Here is a 25026-nt window from a genome sequence, read left to right on the forward strand (position 1 = left end):
TTGTGCAGGAAAATTAAAACTAAATTAAATTAAATTAAAACTAATGTTGGGGAACTTGTTCTCGTCAGAAACAGTTGTGTAGGTACTCATCATTCCGTACAAACGTGTAGAAAATGCCTGTCATTGCAATTATTAATTTTCCATGGCTTCTTTTCAATTCTTCATGCACAGTGAACTTCACTTTTCCATCAAGTCAGAACGAACCTTAATTGCTATGAACATCATGCTAGGTCATTGTCATTACCGGCCTGGGAAGACCCGCACGTGAGCACGGGAGTGTGAGTAGGTTACTGGGCTGGCCACAAGATGGCTGCGGTGGCTCGGTGCTGCGGTCTGGTGGCTGCCATGCGGAACCCTTTGGACGTAGTGAGCTCTGGGAGAAACCACATTTGCCGCCCAACCAAAATGGCCATGTCCAGCGTTGCTAGTGACAGAAGCTGCATAGATGCTATTTCATGGTGCGGGAGAAGCAGTAAGAGAAGAGCAGTGCAGAAAGAAAGCAATAGAATAAGCCCTGTACCTTCCACAATACAGCAAGATATGAAAAACAAGAACAGGAAGAAATTAAATATTGGCTAGAGAGGATGCGCAGGAAGGCGTGTGATTCATGAGAGCTATCTAACATCCAATATTATAATATTTCTCACAATTTTCGATGATAAAATTCAATACATGTTTCATTACTTAAGGGTACGGTACAGTCTGGAGGCTAAAATAGGCATTTCAGTCATACTTCTGTAAATGTTAGATTTTTGAAACTAGGTAATCATTCAACAGAGGAAACTACATTTATGTATTGTATTTTTAAAAGTTTTACATTTTAAAATTGAATTTCTTTATTGTTCTGTAATAATTAATTTAATTTGATGAGAGTTTTATACTGAAGGTATCACAGTAGCATTAGAAAAATAAATTAGAAAAACTGTATATGGAATATTTGGTCTCAGGACTTTTCAGGTAGAAGGGATCGTTAGGCCTATATCCTGCATTTTCTTAAAAAAAAGTTCAATAATTGAAATACAGTCTCGGAATATAAAGTGTTACAAAAATAAATAAACACTATTTCTTGAATTTGTATTAGGTTCTCTATCAGGTTCTAAATTTTCAATAGAATTGCGACAGAACTGAAGAAAGGAAATTAAGTTACTTGAAATTTACAAAGGAACGTTTTCATGGACTATTTAAAATTAAATTTCCAATAGGTCTTGGAAATAAATACCTGTTTTATTTTTAGAAAACATTCGCTGCAAATTTCATGAAAATCCATACATCATGTAAAAATATGTGTTTATCTCCAGACTAGCCCTAAATGGCGAAGGCAAGTAGGACAAGAATCTCCCCTCGTTGGTGAACAGTTACAGATTTACTCGCGAAGGGCAGTATTGAAGGAACATACATAAGATTTACAGGAGAAATTAACGATTTTTGCGTCCTGAAATATGCGCTATATGGCAAAATGAATAGCGGTGGCTTAGAAATCTTATTATATGTATTATCTCAGTGACTCCTCTTCTCTGTATAGATTCAATGAAACCTAGTTTGTCTGTGTAGAACATCTTCATTCGTCGCCAGCACCGAGAGATAGTGGGTTCGAATCCCGCTGTCGGCAGTCCTGAAGATGGTTTTCCGTGGTTTCCCATTTTCGCACCAGGCAAATCTGGGCTGCGGCCGCTTCCTTCCAACTCCTAGGCCTTTTCTATCCCATTGTCGCCATAAGACCTATCTGTGTCGGTGCGACGTAAAGCCACTGGCAAAAAAAAAAAAATCTGCTTTCCTAAGTTCCGAATTTTTTATAGAAAAAATTTTGCGAATGATTTCCTGGTGTTTATTTCTTTGTTCTTTGTTTCTTTCTTTTTGTTTCACTGAGTTCAATGTTGAGAGCAATTCTTGCTGGTATGTCCGTCCGATGTTACCCAACTTCCAATGTAACAAAAGTAAATCTGATTGTACAGTGGAAATTGAGAATGTAGTCATTCTTTTCTCTTCAAAAAGCATTGGCCAGCGTCGGAACTGCAGCCTTCTGAGTGAGTGACGATTTTACTCGTTTATCACATTCGTCACCAGAAACAATTATTCGTATTTACTTTAGTTAAAATAAAGTTGATTGTTTTCAGTACAGAACTATGCAGCTGCATTGAATTATACGAGTCAGTAAAACTAAAACAAAATCTAATACACCTGTCTTTTCCTTATTCTTATTCTTCTTATTCTTCTTCTTGGATTTTTTCCATGTTATTGGGGATATGGCCCTTCCTAAGGCTGGATACCCTCCCTGAGGGCAACCGTATATTGAGGGATGTATACATTATCTGTTAGTGTGTTCCTGTGGTGGTTGGTAGTGTTCTGTGTTGTGTTTGGATGAAGAGATGCATATTAAGATGAGCATAAACACCAAGTTTCCAAGCTAGAGGATTTAACTATATGGTGTTTAAATCCGCGGCCTGGTCGGGACTCAAACCCGGGCCCTCTGTGTCGAGTGCCACTTCGCTGACTATACATGCTCGTCCTCTTCCTCACATGTTCGTTCGGTTCGTCCTTCAAGTATCTTACATCCTGGAGCTTCATTAAATGTCAGAGCGAGACAAGGAGGTCAAGTGAAATGTTAACAGGTGAAGAACCCAAGCAGGAAGGAGGTGAGAAGTGACTCACTTGGGGGTGTAGGCCGAATGTAGCTGAGACAAGCGCTGAAGGTGTTCGTAGAACTGCCTGAAGAGAGCCTGGTAGTCGAAAGGCATTCCTCCTTGGTTGAAGTTCTGGTTAGAGCTTGGGTAGTACGGATATCCGCCGGAACCTCCGCCGAAGCCACCTCCTCCAAAACCTGATAAATGAACACACAGATATTAATGTAGGAAAATTCAAGGCATAATGCGAGCGTGTAAAATATTCCAGGTTCTTCGTAACATTGAAATTCAATTCAGCGATATGATGTAATTGGAAAAGCATCCTACGAAACAATCAAGCTTTACAGAGAAGACGAACTCAGGTTTGTTGATACCGAACGAAATGTGTGATATGTCTTCATTTTGGAAGCGGCTGCATTAAACTTCGTCAATCTTCTGCTTAATGGTATTTCCTCATTTTATTGGCATTGATTTAGTCCAGCCCCACGTGCAGGGACGAGATGGTTGTCATGGGTTGTATGCAGAGGAAGGAATGTATATTAGCACGAACACAAATTCCTCGTAGAATTAATCACACGTAGTTAAATTTCTCGGCCCGAACGGGAAACAAAGCCGGGACCTTCTGAACCGAAAGCCAGCACGGTGGCCATTGTTACCATACATCAACCAATGAGAGAAAATGAATTCTGTCAGTGAAAAGTAAAAAAGTTCGCTTTTCATGCAAAATAACGTGATAAATAAATAAATAAATAAATAAATAAATAAATAAATAAATAAATAAATAAATAAATAAATAAATAAATAAATAAATAAATAAATAAATAAATAAATAAATAAATAAATAAATAAATAAATAAATAAATCGCATAATACAATACTTACCGTTCCGTATGTGAGGTGGTATTATTGTGATGTCGAAATTTCGTTAAAAGGTACAGTCTACTATTATTTTATAGCAAGTAATATTAGCATGAGTTCGATTATCTATAATATACATACAATCATCCACACACTGCTGATACATGATAAGGGCAATTACAACGACTGATAATGAATAAATTACTTTTTCGTTATCAGTCTTTGCATTTGATACAGCATTTTTTTAAGTTGTATCAGTTGTCAGTTAAGCCATAGTAAATTTATTTTTACTTCCTAAAGAAAATGCAGTAACATTTCTTCCAGAAACGGAACGCCGTTCCAGTTCAATTCAGTACCAGAACTGAATGCGTCATTTACCAAACACACACACTTCAATTGAAGTTGTAGGTAATAACGCGTGATAGCATATGTGATATTACTTCATAAATTATTTGGAGATTTCAATGCCTGGTAATGCAAGGAACGCAGCTGTCTAAGACACGTCAGCACATTATGACTGAGGATAATGTAAGCAGATATTTTTTCAGAAACATAATTAAAATGTTCTTGTGTAAAACATGTGCGTATATTACATTCATTTAACATGTGTGTATCTTAGAGGTGAAGCTCCCGCGGTGTGTAGAATTATTTAGTTTCTTTCCGATTTGAACCGTGTTGTTGTTTTCTGTACATTACGTACAGTTTACCGACGTTTCGAATACATTGCTGTATTGTTTGTCAGCTGCCTGGGAGACTGACTACCTCGGATCGAGTAGGCGTATTTCAGTCACAACAACACGGTTCAACCCGGAAAATAAACTAAATAAAACAATGTGTGTAACATGGATGTCCATCAGTTACTTTATAAATATGTTCGTATTGTGTAGTATATTAATGAGTAAATGGAATGGAATTTGGATGAAAACGAACTTTCATGAAATCTATCATGTTACAGAAAAAACCACAGTTAACATCAGGAAACGGTGATTATAATTGTGTGGTCACTTATATAGAAAAGATAATAGCAGGCTCACAAAGAAAATTTTAAAGTTAACGATGAAAAATCGCAATAATTGGCTGAAAGAAATCTGTGAAGACCTAAATTAAATTGGCGTTAATGGAGAAACCATTCGGGATATAACAACATTCAGAACCTTATTTCACAAATACAAATTTTCTGTAAAGTCCACCCGACTAAATACAGGATGGACTGAACAACGTAAAGTGGAACACAGTGAAATGATGAAGAGATATAAGGAAGAGAAGAAGGAAAAACAGAAATGTGCTAATACCGGAAAGTTCAAACGCAATCCTTAGTTGGGCGTAACCAATTAAAAAAAATGAAGAAAAGGATCATAGCAGAGTGTCTTCTTAAGTCCAAGTTAGAGTCTAAAGATAACGGTGGGTGTTCAAAGACGGTAGCCTCATGTCCGCAAATTTACCGACACGTTAAAGAATTCTTGTAGGACAAAATTCCGGGACCGTGATCACTCCCGGAAACAGTTAAAGCGAATAAAAATAATAAAATAGCTCGTTAAAATATTTCGGTGTCATAGTGCAAGCCTTGGTGAGTTAGCTAAGTCTCCACAAGTCTTATCATTAAATCACTAAAAACTCAGTCTAACTATCGTCGTTTAGGTTTCTATGTGCTTCTCTCGCCCTGCATTGCCGAATTCATTATTCTCCTGGTTAACGTATTCTACTGTAGTTTACTCTCCTTATATAACCCCATCATCTATTAGGATGAGGAAAGACTTTCCTGGGAGGGCAACGTTTCGATTCAGATGCAGAAGTGAAATTGACCCTTCGCTCGTGGCTATACTTCCAGGGAACGGGGTTCTATGAATGAGGCATATTTAACTTGGTATCACGATGGGAGAACTGTCTCGAGAGACGTGGTTGAGATCATTACGCGCTACTGTAGACTTTTATGTGTAGCGTTGTGCGTTAATTTTGAATCCACTCTTGTATTATTTTAACTTTGAGCAGAAAACTATTTATGGCTGTTAAATTTGTATTATCATGAATTACAATAGTATTCTTCTAAAATATATTACAGTATATCGCTAGATCGGTTTCATAAAGGTCAGAGTAAAATGTTAGAGTCAGCTGGATGTTCTTTGTAAAGTGCTCCCTTACACCTAATTAACAACGTTCAGGTTGCTAGCAGCTTGAGTAAATAGAGATGCGCACGATCCCGGATCCATGGCGCTCTTTGTTTACTTAATTGCACGTGCATCCGTCAGGTGCGCTGGTCAATTACAGCGTCATTACGTGTTGTGAAGCAAGGAGGCAGATTGTGGTTCCCACAAACAAGATACGAATCTATGACCTTCTGCTTTCAAGAAGGTAAATTATCCGTATTTTTTCATAACCTCACTGAAGTAGTGAAGTTAAGGACGATTATCGCAAAACTGCCACACCACCGAGCAATAGATTGTGCGTAGCATACGGCAGATAGTGGGTTCGAACCCCACTGTCGGCAGCACTAAAGATGCTTTTCCGTGGTTTCCCATTTTCACACCAGACAAGTGCTGCGGCTGTACCTTAATCAACGCCACGGCCGTTTCCTTCCCACTCCCAGGCCTTTCCTATCCCATCGTCGCCATAAGACCTGTCTGTGTCTGTGCGACGTAAAGCAAGTTGTAAAAACAAATCAAGAAAACAAAAACCTTCCATGCCAACATTAGAGAAGATTTCCAACATTAAAATTCATCTAAATATAAGTTTCCTCTGCGAATTATGTTCTGACAATCATAATAGAGCACGTACTTATCACGTGTTCGGGAGCAAAAGTAGCTGTATTCCATTTTATATAATATTTGTTTTCGCTTGAAAGCAAGTAACATCATACTTCAGCCGTTCAGGGAATGTCATACGATAAAGCCTACTGAACAGTAAGATTACGCAATAATAAATAAGAAGGGATTGCCAATGTCTAGCAGTAAAATTACCCTCTAATCTTAAACGAGTGCCAATCAAGCATCAATACCGATGAAGAGATAAAATCCTCTACGCTCACAAGTAAAAATACAGCAAACTTATTTACAACGATTTTGGAGCATAAATTACAGAAATAAAAATACACCTTAGTGAAATCCTCATTAAATTTCTGTCAGTTTTTTTTTCAGGTGATCCCGCGATGTAGGGGTACGGTGTCGCTCTTACCCCGGTTCGATTCACGGCCAGGGCAGGGATTTTTACCTGGATCTGAGGGCTGGTTCGAGGTCCGCTCAGCCTAAGTGATTATAATTGAGGAGCTATCTGGCATTGAGATGGCGGTCCCGGTCTAGGAAGCCCAGAATAAAGGCCGAGAGGATCTGTCGTGCTGACCACTCCTCACATCATATTGTGAAGGCCTTCGGTAGGACATGGTCCTTCTGGGCTGCTGCGCCATGGAGTTTGGGAGCCACACACCAGATTTATGACCTAGCACTTTGATCACGTGAGTATTTATATATGGCTCTAGCATATGAAACAATGAATGCGCTTCCAAGAGCAGTCCCGCAAAGACACAATGATTTCATAGTTAAGTGTGTTCACAGCTTAAAAACGTGGTGAACTACATGTTAATAACGAGTTGCTCTTCTGCTAGCCGACAGCAATACGGCGAGCTGTTGGTCCATTGCAGATGGTCGCGGGCGATCTCTGTGTCGAGGTGTCAGCAAAGGCACACGACTTGGTTGTCGTCTGGTGACACCTATGCGGTGCAGTTGCCTCCTTACAGTCCTGGTAGAAATGGCTTCCTGACTCCCACCATTCAACTGGGCGGTGATCTGACTCACAGTAGCCCGTCGAGCGCCCAGGATGGTTCTGCGGAGGCGTCGTGACGTCCGTTCGTTAAACACCTGTGGTCTTCACGCGGGTGGTAACATTATCTCTGTGATATTGAAGATCCACCCTCGACACTGTTGGCCTCGAAAACCCGGATTCGCGTGTAATCTCCGCAATGCCATGACCCAATAGCCGTGCGCCGATGATCTCGCTATGTGTTGCCATCTTCACGACACTGGTGTCTGTGACAGACTGCTCAGTTACCCTGCAGCTAGCCGCAACGGTCAGGGGTCATACACGGCACGTTTTTTAATGGAACACCCCTTCCCGTGACTTTTGGCTACTCTGTGTATATTCCTCCGATAGTCAAAAAGTACCCAGCTTTCATATTACCCCCCCCCCTCCCCCGAATAACCAGAGCTTAGAACTTACCCAAAAATCCGGTAATTACCCGCCAGTTGGAAGCTCTGTACACTCTTGCCGAGTTTCATTCATTGTGGTTATAGAGTGCAGGGCCACATTACAAGACGAAGATATTAAGCTGTCGAAAATTAGAATGAATTATATATTTTTGTGGAGTGGTGTGGTGATTATTGTTTTAAAGGGAAGTACAACTGGGCAACTATCCTCTATTAACATTATTCAGAGAGGAAAAGAAGCGATTCGGCACTTCGGAACATGAAGGTATCTGACAAAGAAAGACAAAGGCCACGAAACACAAGGAAATGAAACGAAAATGAAAAAAATATAAAACCCTGCCAACCGATAATTGTAATTTTATAAGTTCGTTGCGGTGTTTCTTCAAATTATTGCTAAGGATTTACATGTTCAACATCGAAGCAGGTTTACACGCTAGCTTAAGTGGACAGAGTTTTTCTCAAAGATGACTCGACGTTAGTGTACGAAAGAATGCGGCTATCTTTATCGGAATTAACTGAGGATAACCAGCGCCTGAAGAATTCGAACTCTCTGATTCTTAGGTGGTCATGCAATCATTACATTTCATGCTCTTCATTCTGAACAACATTGGAAGGGCACTAATGGCATGGATTTCGAATGAGGATGTTATTATTGTGAATGTCACTTTAGAACTTGTTCACTGCTTTCAACCAAATTTGTCTTTTTCGTGTCTTCACTTTCATATTCCCGCACCTCCGTGCACTCGATTTACAGAAATTCATCGGAAAAGAGCACTGAAACATCTTCTGTGATAGATTTGAGCACAGAGCTCACAGTCGACAGGATGTAACAGTGTCATTCCAATGAAGCTGAAGTGCTGACAGACTAGGCCCCAAAGAGTTGAAATTCAAAATTAAAACATTATATTTCCGTACTGGAAGTTTTGTTCCATTTATAGGTTATGAATAACTATGTATTTGATTTGTTTGTTTTTCTAAATTCTTTATCACTTTTATTATAACTATTATCATTAGTTGGATCATTTTGCAATGATTCGATAAATCGTCGAATTAAACACAATTCGAGGCCCAGATTCCCTCTAGATATATTCTGCATTTCTTGTTATAATACTACTCTATATGTAACACAGGTCTCAAAAATAACTTTTGCAAAATTGTATTCCCTTTGGTTGTTTCGTTTATCATCTGAACTTTTGCTGCTGATTTCGAATATTATCTCCGTTCTTCCTATCACGTAAGATTTTTTTTTACTGAAAGGTACCAAATTGTTGTTTTTTTGCCTGTAAATCCGCCACAAAATGTGTCAGGATTGTTAATACAGCCTTCAGATACACTGACTAAGACAAAAGTAGAAAATATAATCACACATGTAACAATGTTCTAAATCGTATTCCTCTTATTTCCAGCCTTTCAACAAAATGCTATTTATTCGGGGCGTCGACCTAGGAGAGTGCACCATATGTTACGAACCTGCGTGTATTTGGAAACTGCGGATGTGTAAAGTGTTGAATGTGAGGGAAGGAACAATAAGGACGACACAAACACCCAGTCCCCAGACCAGGGATAATAATCATTACAATTAAAGAACCCTGACCCAGCCGGGAATCGAACCCGGGGCCGCTCGGTGATGGGCGGAGCGGCGCCTATTTCCAGCCTTAATTTGATCATTATTACGTTTTAAGTCACGTATGACGCACTGGCTATTCGTTTCATTTGGGCTAAATATGCTAAAATAATGAGATGAATTTGAAAAACTGCACGTGATGGTAAATTTTCCATTTCTTCCTGTAATCTGCACCAGAAAGGATAACTTTTTTTTTTGCTTTGGAAAACTTCGCCATAGTAGACCTGTGACCACCACAAGGGCTCGGTCCACTAAAGCGACTACTGTTCAAGTAGAACGTGAAGGGGAGTTTCCTAACTAGCAGTAAGGGGACACTTATAGAGGTTCTAGGGCAAAAAGTATAATACTATTATTATCTCTACATTTTAAAGCTCATACATTGCTGTATTTAAATTGGCTGTTATATTGTTCTTATCTGTATTGTTTCCCATGTTCAGGGAATTTTAATGTGATACTGTACGGTAGGCCTGGCTGTCCAGGAACATGTTTTACTTCACCCCCGATTTCCCAGCATTTACAGTTTTTCCTACAAAAGGTGCGTTTCCTTGAAATATCAATTCATTCAACACGAAATTTTCAGCATGACTTCTTTCATAGTTTTGATTCTATTTGAACTAACAAAAATAGTATTATAATAAAGAGTTTCCACTAAAACAAATAAAATATTATACAAAATATACAACATAATGTAATGTATTTCTTCTTCTTCTTCTTCTTCTTCTTATACATTTTATAACTCATACAGAGTCGGATCTCTTCGCACTACGGCAGCACGATGCTCAAGTTAGCATTGTGGAGCTGATTCCATCACCTGTTCCTCGCCGCAATATTAGGCGAAGGTACATTTTTCATCTCCCTAAAGTGAGAGCTGTGGCTCCGGAAAATTCATGGCTGCTAAGGGCAAAAAATCACTGAATGAGATGGGCGAATCTTCACTCACCCCTCCCCCTCCAAAATTAGAGTGCTCTTTTAGAATTTGCTTTACGTCGTACTGACACAGAGAGGTGTTATGGCGATGATGGGATAGGAAAGGGCCAGGAGTGGCAAGAAAGCGTACGTGGCCTTACAGCGCAAACATTTGCCTTGTGTGAAAATGAGAAACCACGGAAAACCTTGTTCAGGGCTTCCGACAGTGACGTTCGAACCAACTATCTCCCGGATGCAAGCTCATAGCTGCGCCCCCCTAACCGCACGGACAACTCGCCCGGTAGGCGTAAGGTCCTCTCTGTATAATATATGTACATAAATGTCTCTAGATTTTGTTTAAACTTGCTAATTATTTTAAGAAATTGGTTTTATTTATTTAAGTTGTATTTCTTGTATATAATGTTTTATTGAATCGTTGGATAAAGAACCTGTTGTATCTATCTATGATCCTAATTTCCTTTTCATGTTTAGCCGTCGGCCTGCCTCTTCGTCCGGGTAGATTTCTTTCCTTCTATCTTTCTTTCTTTCTTTCTTTCTTTCTTTCTTTCTTTATCTGTTTACTCCCCAGGGTCGGTTTTCCCTCGGACTCAGCGACGGATTTCACATCTACCGACTCAAGGGCAGTGTCCTGGAGCTTCAGACTCTGGGTATGGGAATACAACTGGGGAGGATGACCACTACGTCGCCCAGGTGGCCTCACATGCTATGCTGAACAGGGGCCTTGCGGGGGGATGGCAGGATTGGAATGGATAGACAAGGAAGAGGGAAGGAAGCGGCCATGGCCTTAAGTTAGGTACCATCCCGGCATTTGCCTGGAGGAGAAGTGGGAAACCTCGGAAAACCAATTACAGGATGGCTGAGGTGGGAATCGAACCCACCTCTACTCAGTTGACCTCCCGAGGCTGAGTGGACCCCGTTCCAGCCCTCGTACCACTTTTCAAATTTCGTGGCAGAGCCGGGAATCGAACCCGGGACTCCGGGGATGGCAGCTAATCACACTAACCACTTAACCACACAGGCGGACCCGGGTAGATTTGATATGCTAATACTTCTACGACGTAGGAATCAACCCTCCGCATTTCGCGACTTCATGCGGCGCTCTTTGAGTTTCTCTATATTCGGAACGACTTTAAAGAAACCTTCTATTTATTCATTCTGGATTTTGTGGAGCAGAGTGAGACCTCCTTGTCATCTAAGCAGCCATTGTTTTGTCCAGCTAACATCACAGAACTGCGCCTTTCTAAACCTTGCCTTTTGCTTCATTGGCATTTTGGCGTCGCAGAGTACACCGCATAAAGATCTTCACTTTAGCCAGGCAGTCCTTAGGCGATGTGTTACTCAAGTAAAATGTATTCTTTACAGAAATATTGAGAAACAACGCATTTTTTAGATCAGATTACTCCTCATACTCGGAGAATATAGCGAGTGCCATGGTAGGGGCTTGACAAAGTATGTACCATAACTAAATTTGGCAACTCCAAAGGAAGAAGTATCAAAGATAGAAATGAACAAGATATAACGTTAAAAGGGGCATGGCCATGTAAAATATTACTTGACGAGAAGAGATAAAGTTACCTGAAAATTCCTGAATCCCACCATCTCGCCTCCAGACGAAAATTTTATAACAAACAAATGGATATTACCCACGAACTCATTAGCATTGGATACATTTTCTGAACATGGCACCGATCTAGTAAATCATCGTAATCCCCAACTTGGCGCCCCCGAGAGAACAGTGAACGGTGTGCGCGAATGGCTGACACGAAACAAACTCCCTACGAGAGCCTTTCTGCTAAAATCCCCTGACGTGTTAGACCAATGTTTTAATCACTAGCCAGGACGTGGGAAAACCAGTTAAAAAACTGTAAACGAGGTCTAACAGGTTACATAAGCAGTGCAGAATTAGCGTCCCTACAACAAATGCTCATTTCCTTCAGCAGTTGGTAGCACCTAACGACGTTCCGTATCGGCGCTCCGGTGAACTAAATGTGGACCCACGTTCACCACAGAAAACACTTTCGTGGACTAACAATAAAGGAGCATCACCCCATCTCTACTCTGCCTACATGCATTGCACGTCTTAAACAAATGGTTCGAGAGATATTACTGGAGGTTAGTGACCCCATCAAAGGATAATATTTACACATTTCATACACATTTGCCACCGGTCAGGTTTTAAGAATCCTAAAACGTACTGTATTATATTTCTAATGCACTTGTTAAGGTGTATGCAGAAACGGATAAATTCAATCTCAGAAGTGATGTTCACAAATACTGTATAATAAATACCAAGTCAGCTAACCTCGTCATAGGTCAGGAAAGACGGGTTGAGTACAATTCATTGTTCAGTCGAAGACGTTTAATAAACTGCCATCAGACCTGAAAACTACCACTCAATATATTGAGGAAAGAATGAGCTCAAAGAGTGGTTACTCTTACTCAGCGAAAAGACGCCTTGAAATTAATGAATTTGTTGTATCTTATTCGTAGTTTGTTATTGTTTTAATAATAATGGGGTGCAGCTCCCCGGACAGGCCTGGTGCACGCCTGATGGGCGACCTGCGCTTCTGAGGGAATGGGGCCCGAGCTATCATGAAACCTAATGCTGAAACCACATGCAGCCACCGAACCATCCCAGTTAACAAGACCCCAGACCCGTTCGCCAATCGAACCGGCGACCATTTGCCCCATAGCCATGCACCCGGACACAACGTCCCGTACCTAATGACTGCATATATTCTATGTATTTACAGTCTAAGAGTAAGATGCGGACAAGTTTCCTCAACTTCACCAGGTAAAATAAATCTTCTATTCGTCTATCTGTCTATCGATTCTTCGACATGCTTTCGTTTGAAAGTTTCGAATTCATAAATTTGTTCGGCTCCTTTTCAGTATGGTCAACGTACTGGTATTCGCTTCAGAAGGTCCTAGGTTCGATTCCCGGCCGTTTCTGTGATTTAAGGCGCATTTAGTTCAGACACTGAGTGTTTGTGTTTCTTTCAATGCACACGCAATAGTGAAGGAATCTCTCCTAATAAAGCATCCGGCAGTTAAATATGAACGAGACTACATGTGCAGTACAGTACGAACCCGCGACCCCACCAGTATGTGGGAAAAGTGGAGGGAGAAGAAGAAGGGCCAGGCTGAGTGGCTCAGACGATTGAGGCGCTGGCCTTGTGACCCCAACTTGGCAGCTTCGTTATTTGAAGGTGCTCAAATACGTCAATCATGCGTCGGCAGATTTACTGACACGTAAATGAACTAGGGGACTAAATTCTGGCACCTCGGTGTCTACGAAAACCGTGAAGGTAGCTAAAATGAAATGAAATGGCGTATGGCTTTTAGTGGTGGGAGTGTCCGAGGACAAGTTCGGCTCGCCAGATGCAGGTCTTTTGATTTGACACCCGCAGACGACCTGCGCGTCGTGATGAGGATGAAATGATGATGAAGCCCCGTGCCAGCGAAATTAACCAATCATGGTTAAAATTCCCGACCCTGCCGGGAATTGAAGCCGAGACCCCTGTAATCAAAGGCCAGCAGCCGGACGTGAAAGTAGTTAATGGGACGTAAAGCAAATAACATTATTATTTAGAAGAAGATACTGATGATTTGGAATTCATAAATTTAAAATATAGCCCGCTTACCTTCCTGTCTCGGCCGCCCCTGTGTTGTTCAACAACATGGTAAGTGAATGTCATTAATCAAGCTGCTATTTCTGGCTGTGATTAAACGAAGAAGCATTTCCGTGCGAATCACAAGTGCAATGGATTACGTCACGCACACACCTTGGCTACTGAAATGGGAAGCATTGCGATGTCCAGACCTAAACAGGGATGACTACATTCAGTGTCGTGTCTAATCACCATATCTGGTGCCTTTTAACATCCAGTCTGGGAGAAATCTTAAACGTATTAGATCACAGAAAAATTGTGGTAGTTTTGTAGCATATTCAGTTCCCAATATTGTGTTTTAGCAAACGACAATATACTATTGTATATTAATTCATCCGTGTACATTATATCGCCAGCGAAACAAATGTGTAGCGGATCCACGAAATATGCATTCAGTATGTTTTTCGATTTGCGTTTTAAGTCGCACCGACACAGACAGGTCTTATGGCGACGATCGGACAATAAGGCCTACGGGTGGGTAGGAAATCGGCCATGGCCTTGATTAAGGTACAACTCCCAGCATATTCCTGGTTTGAAAGTGGGAAACCATGGAAAACCATTTTCAGGTCTGCCGACAGTGGAGTTCGAACCCACTATCCTCCGAAAGCAAGCTCACAGCTACGTGACACAAACCGCACAGCCTCTTGCTCGGTTTCAGTATTATTATTATTATTATTGTTATTATTATTATTATTATTATTATTATTATTATTATTAGTCTATTATTATTATTGTTATTTTTTTACTTCGTTATGCCCTACTCAGGAGCACGGTTGAACTTGCTTAGCTGATGTGTTGGCCTTCTTTTCGTCCCAAAATCTCTTCATCCTCTCGCTGAGCTTCTTCCTTCGTTCCTCTGTCCAAGTTATAGTAGCTCTGGTGTTGGGTTTGTCTTCAAAGTGGTGATTGTCGATTTTGGTTCTGAATTTACATCTGTCCTGTACAATGTCTTCTGAGATGTTGATTTCCTGGAGATCTGTTTCAATTTCACGAAGCCAGCTGTTCTTGGTTTTAGACGAAAGGGCCAGGTTGAAAATTCTTTTAGTTAGCCTGTTAGTGTTCATTCTGTTAATGTGTCCATAAAATTTCAATCGTCTTTTCCGAAAAGTGTCAGAATTTTTTTCAGAATGACAATATATCTCCTGAGATTATTTTTTTCTCCATATTCCATCTATACTAACTGGGCCAAAATTTTTTCGTAAAATTTTCCTTTCTTGTTTCTCAATGTCGTTGGTTAAAGATCCGCCACCAATGATTAAGGTTTCTGAGGCATATAACGCTTCAGGTTTGATCACTGTATTATAATGTCTAAGTTTTGCATTCCGAGATATTGATTTATTATTATACCTGTTCCGAGTGATCCTGTATGCTTTCTGTAATTTGGAAATTCTTTCTTTATTTGCTTCGCGGTTTAAACCAGAGGGATGAATAATTTCTCCCAAATATTTAAATTGGTTCAACCATGACACCGACATAGATCGATGTCCCCAATACTTTTAACTTGATAGCATGATTATTATTATTATTATTATTATTATTATTATTATTATTATTATTATTATTATCATTGCAACAACTATGGAGATATTTCATTGATCGGTACACCAGGCAAGGTGTTCACAGGACTTTATTTTACTTCCTCTTAAAACAAAAGCCACCGCCATCACAGGCATTTTGTAAAGTACTGTGCGATCTATGGGGGAAAGTAACTTGGATGAAAAGCAATGCGCTTTCTGACCACAGAATGGCTCTCACCATCGTATCTCCAGTACGAGTCAGGTAGTAGAGAAAGCCTACAAGAGGAGTAGACTTTAAATTTATGTTCAGAAGATGGAGAGTGTCAAGGGATTTACAGGGATTATGGGATGAGGGGTGGATTATTAAAGAAATCAAAGGCATTAACGTTGAGATACATGCACGATATTTCAGGAATTACCCAACGGACGAAAGTGAATTTGGCAAAATTGTCATAAGTACCTTCTTTGAAAAATTCAAGTTAAAATGGGAATAGAAGGACCTATAATACTCCTAGATAATCTTTGTGTCGTTATGGAAGGAGACCATAGACATATCCGTGTGTTCTTTCTTTGTACTTTCTGAGAAAAATGTTTTTATTAACGAAACATCGCGTGAAGAAGGAGCAATTGCTTAGTCAATATAGTCACTTCTGACACCATCTCGACCTTTCCTCGTTTTTGTAGAGATCTACTCAAAGGAGCTTTAACGAAGGAATTCCGGGTCTATTGTAATGCATTCCCAGTGATCTATGCTATATATTTTATTCTCCTTCCGTCTCTCAACACAGAAATCAGTATTTTCTCGTAAATATTCTTGCAATAATGATCAGTTTCTGAACAACTTTGATGTTGTAATGAAAACATAGAGTGGAGATATAACAGTTAGTACGCGTAACCTCAGCGCTTTGTGGAGTAGAGCAATTAACCTGGTGTAGTGTGAGTGAACCTCCTGTCCAGGAGTGGAAATCTCTTTTCTCAACGTTTCGACTTGCTGACGGAGAAACGAACGCACGTCCTTCCGGGTAAACCAAATCCCTCTATTCACTGAAATGCTACTCAACAATTTTTCCAACACACCTTAAAATACAACTGCTTCGCTCCCTGATCCTGCTTAACCTTGACTGCTGTGACACTCGTCATCAAAAGAGCGATTTACTACCTCTAAAATTCTGCACGGATCATGGATGGCCTTCAAACGGTTCCAAATATATGGCTGGATCTCTCTCGGTGTAGCTACTGCTTTTATCTGTTCCAAGTAAACCAACTTCTACATGATTATCACTACTAGAATCATTGTCACTCAGCAAAACACGGCGACGTTTTCAACGACGATGTCGAGGGCTCAAAATCACTGACATTACCTCTATTTTCACATAAAACATCAGATAATGAACCTATTTCGCCGTCGTTGCCAACTCTTGGCTAGTAAGATCGAAAAGAGACCGGCACTAACACCAATATGCCAAGACTGCAAGTAATTCCACAACAAGCTGCGAACAAAGCCCTAGCGTAAAATCGGAGAATTCTGGTTCCAATCAAACACATCCAGCCGTAGCAATACGGAGATCTGTGGGGCCCGTCATCGGTGTGTCAAAGGATTTTAGTGAGTAAAAAGAAACTAAACAGGATTTTAAACACATGCATTAGATTTATTTTACCCTACGTTATAACATTCATATAGCGATTTCCCAAGGTTTCCTTGGATGCACAGTGGGTCTCGGCAGCTCAACACTCCGAACCGGCCAATCGAGCAGAGGAGGCGTGGCCACAGCTCTACCGTGGCTGTAGGTCTCTGCGTTCGGGAGACGAGACAGGGGCTGTTCCCAACCGTCGGCTTCCTGAGAGTGGTTTTCCGTGGTTTTCCATTCTCCTGCACCAAGGCGAATGCCGGGACAGTTCCACGGCCGCCAACCCTCTCACCTTCACCGCACATCTCACCGTCTAGGAGATCCGCCTGCCCATTCAGGGGTGGAATGAAAACATTTAGCAGTACCTAGTAGTTTCAAGTAGACAATTCATAATAATAACATCGTGCGGCTATTTCTAGTCGTGTGCAGCCCTTGGAAGGCAGACCCTCCGATCAGGGTGGTGGCACCTTCGTTGTGTAGGTAACTGCGTGTTATTATCGTGGAAAATACTGTTATGTGTGGTGTGTGACTTGCAGGGATGTTGGTGACAGAACAAACACCGAGCCCCCGAACCATTGGAATATTCCCGGCCGGGAATCGAACCCGGGACCCTCTGAACCGAAGGCCAGTACGCTGACCATTCAGCCAACGAGTCGGACGTAGTTTCAAGTGCAAGGTCGTCGTTCTGAACTTCTCCACAGATAACGGAAATTACCTCTTCTAATACTTTCAGTTCCTCATTCACCCTACTGTTTACAATCTCTGCTGGCAGGTCATCATGGAATTCTCTCGCTGCTAACAATAGGAACGTAAGTTCCCTTAAGGTGGATTGTCGGAACTTTTGAATTCATTCATGAAGCTGATTTGTGGCGAGCACGATATGAATGTGTGACTGTTGACTGGTTTGATGCAGCTCTCCAGGCTACCCTATTATATGTTAACTTTTTCATTTCTACGTAACTACCGCATCCTACATTTACTATAATCCGCTTGTCATATTCATGTTATGGTCTATCCCTACCGTCCCTGCCCTCTACCCCTTTCCCCAAGAAAATTCTCGGTGTCCCAAGATGCTACCTTCTTTTGGTCATATTTCACGAAATTGTTCTTCTGTGATCATCTCCATTCAGCTTCACTTCATTCGTGATTCGATCTACCCAGCTTACCCTTAGCACACATCCGTACCGCCCTTGCTTGTGCTATATCCTCCTCATTTCTGCCATTCTTCGTAATGTAACAATACTCACCTACTTCCTTTAATATTTCATTTCCTAACATTATTATTATTTTCCTCCTCTTCTTCTCCTCCTCCGCATTTTTCCGTTCATGCGGCATTACGTTGCTGACAAGTCGTTTCTACTTCCCTCGGCCCCAAACGGCATTTTCTCTTGACTTCTTTCCCCTGAGATCCTCCCGAACACAATCCATCCATTTTCTTCTTCTCCCTCCTACCCTCCACCTCCATGTCGAAAATTCTCCTTCCCACATAATTTTCATTCCTGTGCTTAATGTGGCCATACCAGAGCAATCATCTCCCTTGGACCTTTCTAGATATTTCAGTGACTTTCACAGCTGCTCTTGGGCAACAGTGCAGTTTCTGCATTTGCGGTCTCACCGCACATTTACCCTGCATTACCTTACCTTATTCAATTACATTCCCTTACTTTCATTTTGGATTTATCTATTTTCATCTTGTGATTTTATTCGCTTCATGCAGCCATTCTCTAGTTCTTCTGCCGACTCAGATAAAATAACGATATCTTCGACGGATTTCAGCGTCTTGATTATTAATCTTTCGACTGTCATTCCTTTTCAAAAGTTGTCATTTATTTATTTACCATTTCCTGTATATACCTCCCCCACCCCATGGCACTACGGCCCTTGAAGGGCCTTGGCCTACCAAGCGACCGCTGCTCAGCCCGAAGGCCTGCAGATTACGAGGTGTCGTGTGGTCAGCACGACGAATCCCCTCGGCCGTTAATCTTGGCTTTCTAGACCGGGCCCGCTATTCCACCGTCAGATAGCTCCTCACTTCTAATGACGTAGGCTGAGTAGACCTCGAAACAGCCCTCAGGTTCAGGTAAAAATCCCTGGCTTGGCCGGGAATGGATCCCGGGGCCTCCGGGTAAAAGGCAAGCAATCTACCCCTACACCATGGGGCCGGCCCATTTCCTCTACATGCACATTGAAAATCAGAGGAGGCAAATTTATAGTTAGTTTCAGAATTGTAGTTTTCTGATTCCTGTCGTAATATTGCTTGTTTCTTAACTCCTCGGCGAGGCGGAACATTTCACGATCAGGTGCGAGCAGAAAGAAAATGCACCAGTGATATTAAACATTCACTCTTACAACAGTTTAGCTCTGATTATTTTAAACTATTTACAGCAGAAACTTTTAAAAAATGTATTTTACAATTATTGACTTTTTATATAGACCTTATAGCGTACTAATGGAGAAGAGACATTTTACATTTCTTATGTTTTATATTTCTGTTGTCGTCTCATTTATTCAAACTATTACTTCTTCACTGCCATTCAAAGTACACTGTGCAATATTTCCACGCAATGCAATACCATATCTCAAAGTAACAGCGAAACAAGTAATTACAAGGTTTCAGGGGATCCTCACCAGATCATGACATATTAGTGCACATATAGTCATTTATACCATGAATCTATACACAAGGAAACATCCTGTTGTGAAACATACATCCGCTAGAATGCAGCAGAAATGTAAAACTATTTGGTCTCAAGCGGAAAGAGAAGGCAGAGAGTTTCAGCTTTAAAGATATACCATTTTCGTCTTGACAACTTTAAAACTTCACAAGGTAGAAGGAATGAAGTTAGGCCAGCAGGAGTGTAAAAGACGTATGGAGGTCGGTGTCAAGGGGTTAATCAAGTAATTCTTATGTCTCTCTCTTAGCCCCCTTTCCTGATACGGGGTCGGGGATGTTGTTACGGCAGGATGCCCTTCCCATCACCAATCTCGACTGAAGAACTAATGAAAATGAAAATGAAATACATAATAGTGAGTGGTGGGTGAGGAGGTCGAAGGAATAGGCTGTGGCCCGCTATTTACCTGGAGGTGAAAACGGGAAGTCACAGAAAATCATTCTCAGGGCACCCGACGATGGGGTTCGAACCCACTCATTTTCCGAAAGCATAGCTATACCACATTAACATGCGCGGCCCCTCAGCTCGATATTAATCGTATCATGTAATAGTGGTTTATATAAGGAAAGGCCCAGAGCCCAAAGTTCGCCAACAAAGACCTCATAATCGAAATACACGAGAAGTATGCCACATGTGAGTGTTCTCAGATGCTCTTATACTGCGCGTAGGCTGTTCTGGAATATTCTGTACGAATAAGTGGGCAAAGGAACTCAGAAATGTGGTTGAAGTGAAGAACTTCAAATCGATGTACTGTGTAAACACTTGCTAGGAAATCTTCTATTCAATGTCCTTGACACACAAATGCAGACGAGTTTTCTCAAAGAGAGATGCTTATGGTACGTCACGTAAGACCTGTTCGTGAGACTCAAGTCTTCTTGTGAGGAATGGTGAGGGAATACACACAGCACCTAATAAGAATCTCAGCTGCCTGCATACAGGAGAGCCAGTAGTAAGCATGCTTGTTATGCGAACACTGTCTTGAAAGGAAAATTTTTCCAGAAAATATACATACTATAATGGAAAGTCTAATAGTGTACGAGGCCTAAGGATAAGAAGCCTATCTCTTATTCGGAAGCCCTAGGTTCTATTCTCGACGAGGTCGGAGAGTTGGAGGTCCAAGCAATCTATGTAAAAACAACTGTGGACCTGCTTGACTTTGAGATAGCGGCCTTGGTCTAGAAAGCCAAAATTAACGGTGGGCAGAATTCGTGGTGTTCACCACAAGTTCCCTCGTTATTTACAGGCCTTCGGGCTGACTCTCACACTCTACAGGTTGAACTGAAGTATGGTCCTTGCAACACGAACACGGACGAAGCCAACAGATGCAAACGAAGAGCCTCACGAAGCTTGTTACTCGAGATAGGTGGGGAAGAAAATATTTTCTCTCAACACATACTGTAGGTGAAGTCTACAAGATGTGAGATGATGAGGTGGTATGCGATAGAGAAGAAATATAATGTAGGACAAAACTTCGAAAAATAAACTTTCTGGTTGAATGGTAGTGGATCTTGCAAAGATGGTTGAGGAACGTTAAGGGAGGTGATTCGACTGCATCCAAGTAGAGCGATCACTTTAGATATTTCACGCCCTATAGCAAAGATGCAAATAATAGGTACATCGTTACAAATGAACATGTATCCTTATAAGAACGATGTCCGTATTACGTATTTTGTAATGCAAAATATAGTCACGGTAATTAGAATATATTCTTCGTACAGTTTATGCCTTGTGAAAAACAAGCGACTGTTCTTTATTTACTTATGTTATATCTTCGTAATAACTGATTATGAAAGTACTCTTTCACATAATGTGGTGGGAAATACGTAACAGAATAACATTACATTTAATAAACCCACCACTACATTGACAAGGGACCCCACAGATATCGAGACGAGAGTTGGTGGACAGCTCATGGCGAGTGGTTTCAGAGAGATCGTCAGTGATAGTCTGGTGTCTCTAGGAAGTGGTCATTTTGTAAACCGTGGTTCTTACGCTCCATGGCTGATGTATTCATACCAAACCATATGAATGTATATGTCACTTTTTACAAAATTTAGAAAAGCAAACCCCATTGTTCAACAGCCCAGAAGGGCCTTGGCCTACCCAGCGACCGCTGCCCAGCCCGAAGGCTTGCAGATTACGAGGTGTCGTGAGGTCGGCACGACGAATCCCCTCGGCTTTCTACACAGCTTCTCAATTGTAAGATGAGGGGACGTGGAACCAGTCCACAGGCCTAGCCGGGCATCGAACCCGGGGCCTGTGGGTAAGAGGCAGGCACGCTACCCCTACATAAATGTACACATCGAAAAGTATAATATGAACATTTTTCTTGTTTACAATCTCTTCGAAATGATGAAGTGCTTACGCCTTATGTATTCAATATTGTTTCTATACCAAAATCTACATAGATAATGTGGTTATGTTAAATATTCACATATTTGACTCTTCGAACTCAAGACATTCTTCCGTTATCCTCTCTGAAACTCTTCGCCATTAGCTGCTGAACGCGTTAATACGATGTAGTAATTTAGTGCCCTCAACATTGATCTCTGTATCTGGGGTGTGGGGGTAGCACTGCCATGGCCATATGCAAGCTCCAGGACAGCGCTGGGCTGTCTTCACCATTATACAGTGAGAAATACACACTGTGTGCTGCTGTTTCCTGACTGGAAAATGTGAGCAGTGCCGGTGACTGGGAGGGCAGAAACTGAAAATAGTGTTGTTTCTTACGTTCCTCCGACACAGATAAGTCTTATGGCGACGATAGGATAGGACAGGGCTAGGGGTCGAAAGGAAGCGATGTGAAAATGGGACATCATGGAAAACCATCTTCAGAGCTGTCGACAGTGGGGTTTGAACCCAATAACTCGCCCGGTAACAGGGAATAGTGTCGGAGCCAAATATATCGTCTGGTGTACAGTATGGTGGTCTTGTTGTAAACTCCTGCCGTGAGCCGCCCTCTTTTCCAGCTAGGATTGGCCACTGCTGCTCCTAAGTGTTCTGGTGATGACTGTTTTAAGAAGAAGGCAACCGTCCTCTATTAACACTAACCAGAAGGAAAATAGAAGAGGGTCCGACACTCTCAAGAATGAAGGTATCAGCGAAAGAAGGGCAAGGGTCACGAAAGGCGTGAAAATGAAAATAATCTGCCACTTTTTACTATTTGTTTTTGGTGGCAGCATCACAGACAGTTGACGAAAGGATAGGACAAAGTTAGAACTGCAAAGGAAGTCACAGAGCCTTAAGTAAGTTATTTTTCTGGTCTGAAAATGGGAAGGTCTTGAGGGTTTCGAGTTTCTTTTTCTCTCCAATGCAGTCTCAGAGATATGTGTTTCAAAGAGCCTAGCCTCTGTAGGAGGGGTCGGAAGAGAACAAGAGTTGACCAGATAGCAACCTGGTCCCCAACCCACACTCACAAGCTGAGAATCTCTGTCACCGTTTCAGTCGCCTTTTACGACATTCGAGTGACACTCACAGGCGATGGAAATGCCACGTTTTGCAGGAGGAGTGAGACTGAATTAATAATGACGTGGAAATACCACGAAATCAATGAAAGCTCACTGAAGGAGGGAATACTGTCGAGATGCAGGGGAAACTTCAAACGAGTATTTATTGATTCAGTCCGACAAGATTTATTTGAAAAGGGTCTTCAGGATGCAGATTACCATGATAAAGTGAGTTTGAGGGCACGGAGTCAGAAATGCTATCTCAATTAACTAAGGAAAGCATATTACTTCAGGTATAAATATTTTATACATTGAGATTTCGGTGCTTACGAGCTCGAGAAAGTGCGGTACTAAAGCATGGTAAGGAAATGTAAAATGATTCAGGTGTATTTATACAAGGCCACGGAATTACCGCGTCACAGTAATGAACCTTGTAGCAAAGTTGCATAACCCTGCGATTGCTGCACAACTCGCAAGAAAAATGTTCTAAGCTTCTGTTAACAATCACAAAACGAACTTAAAGGGATTCGAATATTAACTTCCGTCACTGAAATAAGAAGATGGTAAATATTTGGGAAATGATGTGGAATAGTTCAATGCTAAGAGGCCTCGTGAACACACCTCGTAACAAGTCGACACCAGGTGGGGGAGGTGGCACGTGTCCGAAAAGGCTACGAAAAGGGCACCCAAGGTCTTTCGTCTTGGTGACCACACGGCCCTAGCTCTTATCTGTCGAACTTCACTTCGTCAAGTCGTGTTTCTTCAGGCCCTTCCTTTTGCCGATACCCTCATTTTTCCTAGTGCCGGACATTTTCCATTTTGCTTCTGATTAGTGTTAATAGAGAATGGTTGTCGAGTTGCACTTCTTCTTAATAACCACCACAATTTAGGGACCACTATGGTGTTGTATGTTTAGAATGGTACGTAAAAGCCAATGCCGCTCCTTACCAGGCAGGTATTATCACATTGCCCATGCTCTGTCCGTTCGGAGACGTTTTACTGAACTTTCGACATCACTCGTATTGGTCGGCGCGCACATAGAAAAAGGCTTAATGCTTAAAGACGAAGTGTTTGGATTGGCGGTAAATGGAAGCATAAGGTGAACTGATATAACATACTTTGAACCGCATAGCAAGAATGGACCGATGATCGATCCAACTTTACCGTTTGAATATCAGAAGAAGCTGACTTAGGAAACAAGAGCATCTACGAACCGAAAGCCTTGTTTTGTAAAGAAACGTAGAGGTCACGGGGCTGCTGGAGGGAGACCGGGCAGCATTCCCGAAATCTTATCTTACTTTTCGACGTATTTAGGCCTAGAAAAGCAAATATTGAAAAACATAATGGTAGGTGCCATACCGTTTCTACGAGCAATAACATCGAACTTATCATTTGTTCATCATTCCGATTTACATGTAAGATTTTTAGTGAATACTTTTAAATTGTAAAAAATTAACGTAATTTTAATATCATATATAGTTATTACAACATTTAATTGGTCGGTATCATTAATTAGTAACCATTTACAGCGTTATTATAGAGGAAATGCCACAATACTTTACGCTGAATGTATACTTTTATGAAATTATATTATACATTATCAACTGGCAACCTCTGGTGAGAGGAAGTTGAAATAATCTTTATTGTCTTCTCATAACGATGCGATTGTTTCTTCTGTTTCTTGTTTTAAGATATTCATATTAAATAAAGGGTTATTCCACCAAGATGTTCACCTTAACTTTTCTTTGCTAGTGGTTTTACGTCGCACCGACACAGATAGGTCTTACGGCGACGATGAGACAGGAAATGGCTAGGAGTTGGAAGGAAGCGGCCGTGACCTTAATTAAGGTACAGCCCTAGCATTTGCCT

General features: G+C 41.3%; 1 protein-coding gene across 2 annotated transcripts in view; it reads right to left on the bottom strand.

The window, feature by feature from the left end:
• Positions 1 to 25026, bottom strand: part of LOC136879178 (uncharacterized) — a 60828-nt gene that overhangs the window by 16278 nt on the left and 19524 nt on the right. Inside the window, exons 3-4 of one of the 2 annotated variants that reach the window (XM_067152947.2) lie at positions 2650 to 2818; positions 245 to 448 (exon numbers count right to left, since the gene is read on the bottom strand). In XM_067152947.2, the coding sequence (XP_067009048.2) occupies positions 245 to 448; positions 2650 to 2818 (373 nt within the window). The remainder of the gene's footprint in view (positions 1 to 244; positions 449 to 2649; positions 2819 to 25026) is intronic. The other variant, XM_067152948.2, reaches the window with a different exon arrangement.

The sequence above is a fragment of the Anabrus simplex genome, chromosome 8 (assembly GCF_040414725.1).
Source record: "Anabrus simplex isolate iqAnaSimp1 chromosome 8, ASM4041472v1, whole genome shotgun sequence".
NCBI lineage: Eukaryota > Metazoa > Arthropoda > Insecta > Orthoptera > Tettigoniidae > Anabrus > Anabrus simplex.